At 38.5% G+C, this 13012-nt stretch overlaps 1 protein-coding gene across 1 annotated transcript; it reads right to left on the bottom strand.

Moving 5' to 3' along the window:
• Positions 1 to 8960: 8960 nt before the first annotated feature.
• Positions 8961 to 10933, bottom strand: LOC113769409. Its single transcript, XM_027313857.1, has 2 exons — positions 10554 to 10933; positions 8961 to 9762 (listed from the first exon to the last, which is right to left on the bottom strand). The coding sequence occupies exons 1-2, from the start codon at positions 10931 to 10933 to the stop codon at positions 8961 to 8963; spliced, it is 1182 nt and encodes a 393-aa protein (XP_027169658.1).
• Between the last annotated feature and the right edge of the window lie 2079 nt (positions 10934 to 13012).

Here is a 13012-nt window from a genome sequence, read left to right as displayed (position 1 = left end):
TACAGAAAAAAAAGAAAGGAAGAAGAAGAAAAGGGTACTTTTTTTTTGGTGGGTAGTAGATAAAGAAGAATTGCTCATAGATCCTTGTCAAATTTTATATGCATAAGTCAAGCTGCAAAAAAAAAAAGGATTTATTTTTTCCTAACACAAGTAATTACTTGAGTATATTCTAAACTCATTGTCTTTTTTTTTTTTTCCAAAATATGAACCTTTTATTAAAGAGTTCACGTGCATGTCTAAACGATAAATACAAATATAAGACTCCCTAAAATTAAGGATGTGGCCAATCATTTCGTTTGTATCTGTCATATATCGCTTAGAGTAGGATTAAGATTTTTCTTTATTAAATAGAGCAAGAATTTTTACACGTTACAGTGTAGACTGGAATTGCTTACATGTGATATCAACACTAATAAATTATATGACCAAAGTAACTAAAAGAAACTAGCTATACATGATTAGAGTAAGATTTTTCTTTATTAAATAGAGCAATAATTTTTATAGAGTTGCTTAAGTGTAATATCAAAACCGGCAAACTATGTGACCAAAGTAATTTGAAGAGCTAGCTACTCATGATCAAAGCACTTTGAGTAATGCTCCAAGCCATAATTAGGCACCTATTTTCTCTTGATCTAGGAACTCCATGTCGAGAAAACCCAATATGCCACAACCAATGTTTTTAAATCCGGACCGTAAAGTGAACCAGAAAACCTTCCTGCTTACTGTTCGACTGGTTCAATTGATTCGATCTCGGTTCAAAGGTTTAATAAGTTTTTATTCATTTTAGAATTAAAAATTTTGAATAAAACTAAAATATTTATTTTAGAAAATAAATACTTAATAAAATTTGGTTGAACCTCCCAGTTTTTGCCGGTTCAACTGGTTCTTGACCGGTTTTGACCTATTTAATTAATTCTTTAATTTTTTAATTGAACCAGACTGGAGGCATGGCCGATTCGCGATTCAACCGATCGAGTCTGCTGGTTTGGTATTCAAAACATTGGCCACACCTCTTCCATTATATCATTCGTGATGCCAATGGGATAGGTAGGAACTTGCTAGAACATCACCATATTTCTAGCCTTCCATATATATATATATATAAAATAAAACTGTTATAGCCAGTGGTAGTCTCCTAAACTTATCAATAGAAGACTTGGTACTCTAATGCATACCGCCACTCTCTCCCCAAACGCAAGGGATACAATCTCTGGACATAGAGCATAAGGCTTTTATTTTATAGACCTAACTGCAGCAGACATTGGACACATGAAGAACAAGTGATCGATAGTCTCATCATCTCTGCGACATAGCACACATTCATTCGGATCAGACCTATTTTAAGTTTTTAACCATCCACAATTTCTCAAATCTGTCCCTTTGTGAGTAGTCTTCTTTTACACAATAGCCAAAGGATAAAAGAAAATCTAGGAATGTGTTTCTTATTCCAAACCAATTTCCACCAAGACGCCCAAAAAAAAAAGAAAAAGACAATCCACCAAGATATCACAGGTTAGGCGGATCTTATTACTTTTAAAAGCAGAGCTGACTGTAAATTCACCTGAAGAGCTGTTAGTCCATATAGTTTGTTCCATATCACATGGGTTGGACAAGAAAATAGGAGTTTGTAGCTGCAACATGTTAAATTTTCTGCTAGAGGGCCACTTCCAGATACCATTATGGATTCACTTCTCCACCTTGTCTGATGAGACAAATCAGGGCTGGAAAGCTGATTACCAGTAAAATGTTGATAAAGAGGTCCTAGATGATGCATAGATCATACCACAAGAAAGAATGAGGCTCATTACCAATCAACTTTTTCACAAAAGCTTGTACTAGATATCTCAGTTAAAGAATGTTCCTCTACACCCATAAACAGTTTTAGGTGTCTTTGCACCCTATAAGGATGCATTCTTCAACATGATAGTATGTACCCATCTAATCTAGAGAGTCTTTCGATCTTGGTGCATATGTTCCAAATAAGCTTGAAGACAAAGCATTGATTGCACAAATCATGAAGACGAAAGCAAGCGTAGATGATATATAGAAACTGGAGTGGCCATTATGGGCTCCATGGTTGAAGCAGTCACGGTTGCTAGCTATATATTCATCCTTAATGTGATAATAATTAGTGTTCAAGACATACACTAAAGTGTGTGCAACTAATAGAAAAAAGTTATTATTTTTTTGTATATTTGTTGAAATCATTTTTAGGAAAATTGATTTTATATTTTTGACAATATAAATAGTAGAAAATTCACCAAAATTAAGTATATGTATAGATAGTTATTTGGTAGTAATTCATAACAAAAATAGCAGTTACTAATAAAAATTAGGATTTACTAAATATGTTGAAAAAACAAGAGAATAATAAGAAATATATTTTACTTGGTAAGAGGAAATATGGGTAATGGAAAATCATCAAGGATAGTTTAGAAAAAATATAAGTGGCAAAAATTTGTTTACATAAAAAATTCCGTTCTCTTTATCTATCTATTTATATCTACTAGTTATCGATACACGCATGACGCATGTACAACTAGTCTAAAAATATCATTAATTATTAGAATCAGATAAATAGTGCATGTGAATATAAATATTTTGCGTAATATGTAATCAAAAGTGTATTGTAGATAAATATGTACAGTGGACGAATGTTTATCAGTACCCATGTGTCAACATCTAAGTAATGTTACATTGAAAATGCCATTGGGCAGCAGAATTGTTGTATATGAGTCGAATGACATCTTCATCTTCATCAAATGAGGCATTGCTAGAGACTGTAGTTATGAATCTAGTAATACATTTATAGGAAGATTAGAGGATAAATTTTAATTATAATTTAAAGTGCAAGGTACAATGTTTTAATGCAGTGCCCTTCTGCTGTAGCAGTTGTACCTTGCTTGTTTGCCAAAATTAGCAGCAATCAACATGTAATAAAGAAAATAAAACAGCAAAGCAAAGATCTGAGTACTTCACTTGAACTAATAAATAAAAGATCATTGTAAAAAAAAATCCAGCAATTTGTGTGCAATTAGTAGTTCATTTCTACTTTTTTTTTTCTGGTAGTTTTAGTGCCGAACAAAAACCAAGCAGACCATAGAACAAAATAATGCAACGGATGCACTAATGTAGATACCCACAAAATTCCATTGATAAAACCTTAATACGAAACAAGACACCCATCAAATCAAACCCTTATGGTTTGAGGTAAGAAATTTTTGTGCAAATTACGGGTGGAAAAAGGTAAATAATTTGTGCCTCAATAATATGTAGCAGAGATGATTGCCTTTGTCCGAATGCCCTTCGCAGGTACAGCTTCTACTTCCAAGCTTGTAACCTGTAAAAGTAAAAACATGGTTTGAAGCAAATTATATTGGCGTCTAATCATTCTTATATGGTGTGCATTTTTTATGCAGGTACAACTTCTGCTTCAAAAGTCCTAACCTGCAAAGAGTTAAAAAATGGTCTGTTTCCAAAGTCCTGACCTGCAAAAGTTAAAAAAAATTGTTTGGAGTAGATGAATAATAAAGTATACATTGGTACCAAGTGGTGCCAGTTACCTTTAGGGTGCGTAGAAACCTTTAGGTTGGCGTGATTCTTTGAAAGTTAAACCTGCACATGAAAGTGACCAATCGAAATAGATAACTGAGGGAGAAATTTAGACTAATGAAAGATTACAATTTTTTGTTGGAAATTTAGTAGGTGTAAAGAGAAGTAAATTAAGTTCTGTTCCAATGTATATTTGCCGTTGTTTGTCTTTATTTCCATATTCTTTCATTGTAAAGGAAAACTTTCTTGATGACACATATCATTTGAAGATATTTGGAGAAACCATAAACTAACAAACGCACAATTGTGTGAAATTAATCCATCTCAAGGCCACAATTTTGCAATTGGCAATGAAATGAAAACCCCGAAAAAAGATTTCATTATAAAAAATATTTCATTACAAAAAAGGATTTGGAAACATTTACCCAATGAATTTGACCGGAAGCAATATGATCACTTAGTGTAGAAGAGTGACAATGTGAAGCAGCATTAAATTTATGGGTTGAGGAGAAAACTTAAAAAATTTGGGAGAAAATGTTGATTGAGTAGAGAAGAATCTACTAGGAGACTCTTAAAAGATGGTTTTGGAAGTTTAAAAAATGGTGTGGTAATATGTCGTTTATTAGATGATGAAAGAGTGAAGGGAGAAATAGTAGTTCAATGGGATATGTAAAACCAGAAGAATTGGGAAAAGTTTTTTCCTTGTTTTCTCATTGTCATCTGCTCTATATATACAAGTACAATGTGCACCCCAGGCTCCCGTGACTTCAGCCCCAATTTACCTAATTATGTGCAATTACCAATACTACCAAATATAGATAGATACTATAAACACAAGATACCCGAAACTGCAGCCGAGACTCCTTCACTAAACTGCAGCCGAGACTACTTCACTAATACCCCCCCTCAAGTTGGAGCATGAAGATCAGAAATGCCCAACTTGCAAAGAATGTCATCAAACGAACGTTTGCCAAGAGCCTTGGTTAGGATATCAGCGAGTTGGTGAGACGAGGATACAAATTGGGGAAGAATGATACCACGACGAATCTCATCACGAACAAAGTGACAATCAACTTCGATGTGCTTGGTGCGTTCATGAAACACAGGGTTGTGAGCAAGATGAAGAGCAGACTGGCTATCACAATAAATCCGCATAGGAGATGAGTGAGGGACGCCAAGAGAAGCTAACAAACCCTTGAGCCATTTCAATTCACAAGTCGTAGAGGCCAAAGAACGATACTCTGCCTCAGCCGAAGATCGAGATACGGTATGCTGTTTTTTCGTTTGCCAGGAAATTGGAGAATCCCCAAGAAAGACAAAATATGCCGTCAAAGAACGTCGAGTCAAGGGGCAACTCGCCCAATCCGCATCACAATAAGCCGTAAGATGAAGAGAGGAATTAGAACGTAGCAAAAGACCTTGCCCAGGATGAAGTTTTAAGAAACGAACAACCCGAAGGGCCGCCTCCCAATGACTATGCCGTGGTTCCTGTAGAAACTGTGCCAAGATATGTACACAGTAAGACAATTCAGGGCGAGTAATCGTCAGGTAGATAAGACGACCAATAAGACGCCGATAAGGCATAGAAATCAGGAAGGATCTCGTCCTTAGCCAAAGCAAGGTGATGATTTTGCTCCATTGGTGTGCCGGCAGGTTTAGCACCTAACAAGCCGGTCTCAGAAATAATATCGAGAGCATACTTTCTCTGACAAAGAAAAATCCCAGTCGAATTTCGCGCTACTTCAAGACCAAGGAAGTACTTCAATTTACCAAGGTCTTTCATGTGGAAACAATCATTCAAGTAAGTTTTAAACGCATGAATGGCATCACTATCATTCCCACCTATCACCAGATCATCCACATAGACCAAAATGGTCAACTGAACTTTGCCACGCCGAAACGTGAACAAAGAATAGTCTGAGCCAGATTGCTGAAATCCATATTGAACCAGAGCCGCAGCCAGCTTGGCAAACCAACACCGCGGTGCCTGTCGCAGCCCGTAGAGAGACTTGCGCAGACGACACACTTTATCCGCTCCGGGTGCCGTAAAACCTGGTGGAAAACGCATATAAACTTCCTCCTCAAGGTCGCCATGCAAAAATGCATTGTGCACATCCATCTGATGCAATTCCCACCCACGGATCGCTGCTACTGCCAAGAAGGTACGAACCGTGACCATCTTTGCAGTAGGTGCGAACGTCTCAGTATAATCAAGACCCTCGATCTGATGATTCCCGAAAACGACCAACCGTGCCTTGTATCGCTCGATTGTTCCGTCTGCATGATACTTGATTTTGTAGATCCATTTACTACCAAGAGCCTTCTTTCCCGTAGGCAAAGTAGAAACTGTCCATGTCCCATTATCCTCTAGAGCCTCAACCTCCTTTCTCATTGCCTCACGCCAACATGAATGCTGCATTGCCTCTTTAAAACTAGTTGGTTCAATCCCTGTAGTTACTGCAGCCACGAATCGACGATGCGACAGAGAAAATTTAGCACAATTCACATAGTTTGTGATGGGGTAGGGCGTACCTGAGGATGCCAAGGAAGAGGAAGGAGAGCTCGAGGAACTGAGGGCAGCTGTATGTAACACATAATCATGCAAACGAACTGAAGGCTGTCGCGCTCGTTTGCCGCGACCAAGATCGTCCGCTGCACCTGTAACCTCTGCAACTTCAGGTATTGGTACGATCCCATCTGCTGTCACGCCCTCTTCCACGGACTGTCCATCATATTCAGAGACTGGCGGAGGTGCCTCAATCTCAGGCACGTCCTCCAATATAGTAGGCTCAATGACAGTAGGCAGAGGATCTGGAGTTGCCGACCTTGCGGAGTCCGTATGGGCAAAAGGAAACACGTGCTCAACAAACTCAACATCTCGACTTTCAAAGCAAACCTTCCTATCTAGATCATACACCCTCCACCCCTTTTTACCATATGGATAACCCATGAATATGCACTTATGACTTCGACTTGCAAACTTATCCTTTTCCCGATTAATGTTCTTAGCATAACATAGGCATCCAAATACTCTAAGATGAGAAATAGATGGAGGGCTTCCAAACAAAATTTCATATGGAGTTTTTCCATCCAAAATCAACGATGGAGTACGATTGATTAAATATCCTGCAGTGAGAATGCATTCTCCCCAAAATTGAATAGGTAAGTTAGCCTGAAAACGAAGCGCCCTACCAACATTCAAAATGTGTCGATGTTTCCTCTCAACTCTTCCATTTTGTTGGGGTGTCCCAACCATGGAAGTCTGATGAATAATGCCACACTCCTTAAAATAATCACCTAAACAAGTAAACTCTGTACCATTGTCACTGCGTATAATTTTGACTTGTTTATTAAATTGTCTCTCGGTCATAGCCAAAAAATTCTTAACAACATATGGGACCTCATGTTTCCCTTTTAACAAATAAACCCATACACCACGAGAACAATCATCAACAATAGTCAGAAAATAGGTAGCACCACAAAAACTAGCCTCTCGATAAGCTCCCCACAAATCACAATGAATTAATTCAAAGATATCACTAGCTTTACGGTCACTAATAGGAAAAGGAATACGAGTTTGTTTTGCCCGGAAACAAACGTCACAAGGTTCATGAACACCTTTATTTATCTCTATACTACCGTCTATTGTAGGGAGCTTTTCTATGACTCGCACAGAGGGATGTCCCAACCTTTTATGCCACAAATCCATATTCTTGGCTGTAGCGGCTCCATGAGCACTGACCAGAGGCTCCCCTCGTGCGACATACAGCCCCTCAAGCTCTTCACCCACTCCAATCAGCATCCTCGAAGTACGGTCCTGGACAACACATAAATGATCAGTGAATTTCAAGATATAAACTTTGTCACGGGCTAATTTTGAAACAGATATCAAATTGCATCGTATTTCAGGAACATATAAAACACCCTTGAGAGATAATTTTCCTACAAGAACTGTTGCTTCTCCTGTTGCCATAACGTATTCACCGTTTGGCATTTTCACGGGACAAGGAGGTATTCCTTGAAGCTCTACAAATGCAGTTTCCTCTCCCGTCATATGATGCGAAGCACCTGTGTCAAACAACCATTGTAAATATGCCTTACCATTAAGCCTTGGCTGAGCAATTGATTTATTATTCGTGTGAGTGTTCCAGAGAGACTTCAAAGTCTCCCAATCAGCTTTGCTCAAGTTCTCCAATCCAGCTTTATCAGAATCATCAAGTGGTCTCCCATGGGAAACATTAGCAGCCGCCTGTACTGCCCCTTGTGCAACATGAGCCCGTGCTACTCCACCACGACCACGCCCCTGGTTACCACGTCCTTTGCCTCTTCCTTGAGTCGAATTTCCCGGCCACCAGTCGGGATAGCCATGAAGACGAAAGCATGTGTCCATGCTATGTCCCGGTTTCTGGCAGTGAGAGCAAACTACTCCATTGTCTTTTTGGTCCCCCCCTGAATTCCGAGGGCCTGGGCTGACTGTTTTCATGGCAAAGCTCACCGGATCAGACCGATTGGGAGCTGCTCGCGTCATTACCTGCACTTGTTCTTGCTCCGTAACTTGAGAATAAACCTTATGAAGGTTTGGAAGAGGGTCTGAAGCAATGATGTTGGAACGAACATTACTATAAGATGATTCATCAAGCCCCATGAGGAATTGATGCACCCGCTCTTCCTCTTGACGCTGTTGAAGCCGTGTAACGAAGTTACACTTGCATCCATTACAAGAACAAGTAGGCATAGGATCATAATCATTCAAATCATCCCACAGCTTCTTGAGTCGACCATAATAAGCCATGATCGAATCCCCGTTTTGTTTGCAATTTGCAACCTCCGTTTTCAATTGATGAACTCGCGCGCCATTACGAACAGAGAATCGTTGCTGGATATCGTCCCATAATTCCCTTGCCGTTTCCTTGTATGAAATCGTGGAACGCAAGCCTGGTTCGATGGTGTTAAAGATCCATGACACAATCATGGAATTCACTGTCCACCAATCATCAATTTCATCTGAGTTCTGGTTCGGCTCCTTAATGGTGCCATCAATGAAACCTTGTTTCTTCTTTGCCCTCAACGAAATCCTCATGGCCTTAGCCCATTCTTCATAGTTTGGTCCTTTGAATTGTGTCTGCGTAATTAAATTCCCTGGGTTGTCATTCGCGCTCAATAAGAACGGCGAATTGGTCTTCAAACTTGAAGCTTTTTGATCTGTCATCGTCCTAGGATTTATAGTCTAGGGGTTCGGTATTGTTTTCAGAGCCAGAAGGCTCTGATACCATGTAAAACCAGAAGAATTGGGAAAAATTTTTCCTTGTTTTCTCATTGTCATCTGCTCTATATATACAAGTACAATGTGCACCCCAGACTCCCGTGACTTCAGCCCCAATTTACCTAATTATGTGCAATTACCAAAACTACCAAATATAGATAGATACTATAAACACAAGATACCCGAAACTGCCCAGCCACCAAGTAGATACACTAATAGATAACACGAGCATATGCTCGTCCCATTTCTGTTTGGCTGTAGGTGGCATCAGGGCACACTCGTAGTCCAAATAAAAATGGCAATCTTCACAACCAAATCCAAAACTACCTCTGTCAAAGCCACAGGCATTGCACGTTATCCGATTTGTGTTTTCAACCTGAGTTAAGAGATGCTTATGAGAATTGTGCAAAACAGCTGATGTCAAGCTCGCACTCACGCACTTGATACAAATGTAGAATTTACAGGATTTGCATTCATAGTAGAGACAACTTCCCTCCTTTAGATAGGCATGACACCTAAAGTTGCCAGCAACAGCCAATACTGTCATCGGTGTAAGCAAATGCTCGGGATGTTTTGGGGTTTGTAGTTCATCAGGGAATTGATAACAAGTCTTATGGAGAAAGTAATCGCCCTCGGCGCAAGCATAGTGAGGATCAGACAAGAGAATAGGCTCAATACACCAGTCACAAATTGATAGTATTGCTTCTTCTTGATCAGCAGTAGCACTATTAATCTCATGCTTGGTTAGCATCATCTTGGATGGAACAAGTGGGTGATTGTGCGTAGATACTACTATCTTTTCTTCGGTATTAATTTTTCTGAGACTGCTAGTAATGCTGCAGTGAAGAAGAGAAAGTTTGATCAAGTTTTGGGCTGCACCATTGGAGGGCAGTTTGACCAAATTTCTGCCTGGATCTCCCAAATCTGATTGTCCTTCTCTAGCAAACCTACAAGAAAAGAAAATTCAAAAATCAGAATGATATGATGCCACTTTTATCTTTTTAGGGAAAAGGGCCACCAAATAAAAGAGAAAAGAAAAAAGAACACATAACATAATGAATAAATAGATAAATACGGGCACGAATAGTTAATGAATAAATAAGGGTAAAATACAGTTTAAGCCCTCAACTTTCTCCTTATGCCAATTTGCATCTCTTATTCTTTTGACTACATCACATAATTAACCCCCTTTAACTTCTAATGTGATTCAAGTGCCCTTCATTTCGTGAATTTTCTGCCATTTATGTCAATTAAACTAGTACGAAAAAAATTAAACTAGAACGTGCTGCCAAAAAATGAAATTTGAAATTAACATCTTTATTAACTTTTTTTTCATTAAAAAATCTCACAAAAAAAGTGCACTTATTTCTATAGCTATTGGAGGTAGTCAAGCTTAAATAGGGTGAAGCCAGTATAAGTAAATTTGACCCGGGTACTAACATCGGTAACAAAGACCAGTTCAGATAAAGTTATTGACGAATAATTGGCAAACTATGTTGGATTCATCAAATTTAAAAGTTAAAGAGGGGTTAAATATTGCAATTTGAAATAAAAATGGGGCAAATTGAAATTTAGAGATCTTTTAGGGCCGCTTACTTTATGTTACCCCAATGGCCCCAAAAAAAAAGAGGTGAAAAAAATGACAATGAATTCTAGTAAGAAGTAAGAATACAACAAATTAAATTACCAAAAACATAAAACGCAATCAATAATGAGGACTCAATCAATATTGCCTGACCGGTCTTGAGAAGCACACGATATATCGAGATCAAATTTGCACAAGGAACAACTGTAGGCGAAAAACTTCCAACCCTTTTGGCCACAAGCATCACAAGTACAACTACCAGAAGAATAAGGTGGCTCCCTATGGAGCACTAATGGATGCTGGGGATGCATCGGATGAGTAATCTGCAAAGGAATTTCTGCACATGGTTTGTGGAGAAAGAAATTGCAGCTGAAGCAACAATATGCTGTGGGCTCCAAAATTTGTTTTTGACACCCGTAGCAGATTTCTACTTTCTTATCATCTCCATCGCCATTATCATTGTTTTTCTGCAATTCAATCGTGATCAGAGGGTGCTCATCATGACTGAAATGTTGAATTTCCTCTTCCTCCATATACTTGAATCTTTGAAGCAATTTTGTAATTGTGGTATGGTATCTTCTTGAAAGATTGGATGGAAAAATTCAGACAAGAACCAGACAAGGGGAATCAAAATCTTTGAATTAGCAGTTAGCCGTAGAATCAACGCACAAATGTCAGTATAAAAATTTGTGGGCTGTATTGACTAATTCTTCGAATAATCCATCTACCACATCTAAGCTTGACGCAGTAGACCTTCAACACAAGGTGGATTACTTTGTCTTGAACTGCTTCAAAACTGAAATTAATTGATCTTATATATACAGCTGTTTATGAATTAATTACATGAAATGTAACTTGACAGGAAAAGGAAACATTATTCTAGTTATAGTACTTAATCTGGATTGAAAATTTATTATTCTTAATTGGGATATCATATTACTAAGTATTAATGCATCTACTAGGATTATTCTCAATAGTCACAGTATGATTATAAATTGATTGAACAGATGAACTGAAAAGTTCTACTACCTACGCTTCGTTTTAAATTGATTGAATGCGTCCAACTTGGAGGCTGCGGTGAAAATGCTTTTCATTCTTGTATTTAAATATAGACAGTGTAATCATTTGGCAATCACAATGACAATTCAAAAAAAAAAAAATTCGAGGGAAACAATGGAACTTAAGAAGCAAAGAGGAACGGAGAAATTTGAATTTAGAATCCCTCATTCTTGGGGCAATTACAATAATATTTAGGCAGTTGCCATTCCATTTTCCTTTTTAACCTAAAAGAATGATGTACGCACTTGCATGTATAAAATTGCCTTCTGTATCTTAATCCTTTTTCCTTGTAATGGTGAAATATCTGTAAATGTTTTTAATTTGTGGGCTTATAGTTTAGGCTGTTAGTTGACTTATTCTTAATGGTGAAATATCTGTAAATATTTTTAATTTGTGGGTTTACAAATTAGGATGTTAATTGACTAATTCTCCGGATAATCCGTCACTAGATAATACTAGATCTAATTTATCCAAAAAAAAAAAAGATAATACTACATCTAAGCTTGGCGAATTTTCAACACTAGTATTACTTCTTTGTGAACTGCTCTAATACTGAAATTTGATCATCATGCAGCTGCGTATAGTTTAACTGCATTACTGTAATTTGATAGGTAAATAATAAAATTGTTCTAACCATACAAAATTGTTCATGCCATACTTCTTATTTGGGATTGAAAAAATTATTGGTCTTAATTAGGCTATCATATTCTATGAGGATTATTCTCAATAACCGCTGCATAAGATTTCATATTGATGTTTCCGAATGAGGCAGTCTTTGTGGGCTGAGTTTATGCATTGCAAATACTGCCCCAATCTGCATCCTTGTTTTGCTGATACTTCTCCCGGTGATTCTTGGACTTGGAAGCGAATGGTGGCTATCCAAGGGATGGCTGAGCAGCATATCAGGTGGGTTTTGGCTAGGGGCGCTATTAGTTTTTGGCATGATAATTGGTTGGGAACGGGGCCTTTATGTCGGCAAGTGGATAATTTTCAGGAATGTGCAGTCTCAGATTTTGTTGGTCAGGGTGACTGGAATGCTCAGCGGTTGGGCGCGGTGCTTCCTAGCGGATGTGTGGGTCAAATTTTTAAAGTTTCGCCGCCTTCTCTGGATCAGGAGGACACTATGGTTTGGGCTCCAAGTATATCAGGTGATTTCTTATTAGCGTCAGCCTATCAAATTGCTCGGGGAGGTGGCAATAGCTCCTGGCTCTACTCGAGGCTCTGGATTAAGGGTTTGCCACTCAAGATTTCTTTCTTCATGTTAAGATTGATAGGCGGTCGACTGCCGGTGATGGACAGATTGCATAGGCTTGGCATATTGGGTCCCTCTCACTGTTTTTGCTGCCTTTACCCATGTCCAGAAACTATTGATCATATCTTCTGCACTGGGGAGGTGGCAAGGAGCATTTGGGGGTTTTTCGAAGGGTTGATTGGTAGGTTTGGGTCGGCCTTTACAATACGACATAAGGTGGTTAGTTGGTGGCTGCAGCCTGCTCGGAATCCATATCTCCAGTACCTACTTCGTCTCCTGCCGTCCTTAATCTGTTGGAATC

The sequence above is a fragment of the Coffea eugenioides genome, chromosome 4 (genome assembly GCF_003713205.1).
Source record: "Coffea eugenioides isolate CCC68of chromosome 4, Ceug_1.0, whole genome shotgun sequence".
In the NCBI taxonomy this organism is placed as follows: domain Eukaryota; kingdom Viridiplantae; phylum Streptophyta; class Magnoliopsida; order Gentianales; family Rubiaceae; genus Coffea; species Coffea eugenioides.
The sequence above is the reverse complement of the archived record's forward strand: the minus strand, read 5'-3'. Positions and strand labels throughout refer to the sequence as shown.

Excerpts from the sequence above, each read along its gene's own strand:
- LOC113769409 (XM_027313857.1), bottom strand. The coding sequence starts at position 10,933 with ATGGAGGAAGAGGAAATTCAACATTTCAGTCATGATGAGCACCCTCTG. Across the intron at positions 9,763-10,553 it reads TCGTGTGCTTCTCAAGACCG|GTTTGCTAGAGAAGGACAAT; the intron begins GTCAGGCAATAT and ends CTTTTCTTGTAG.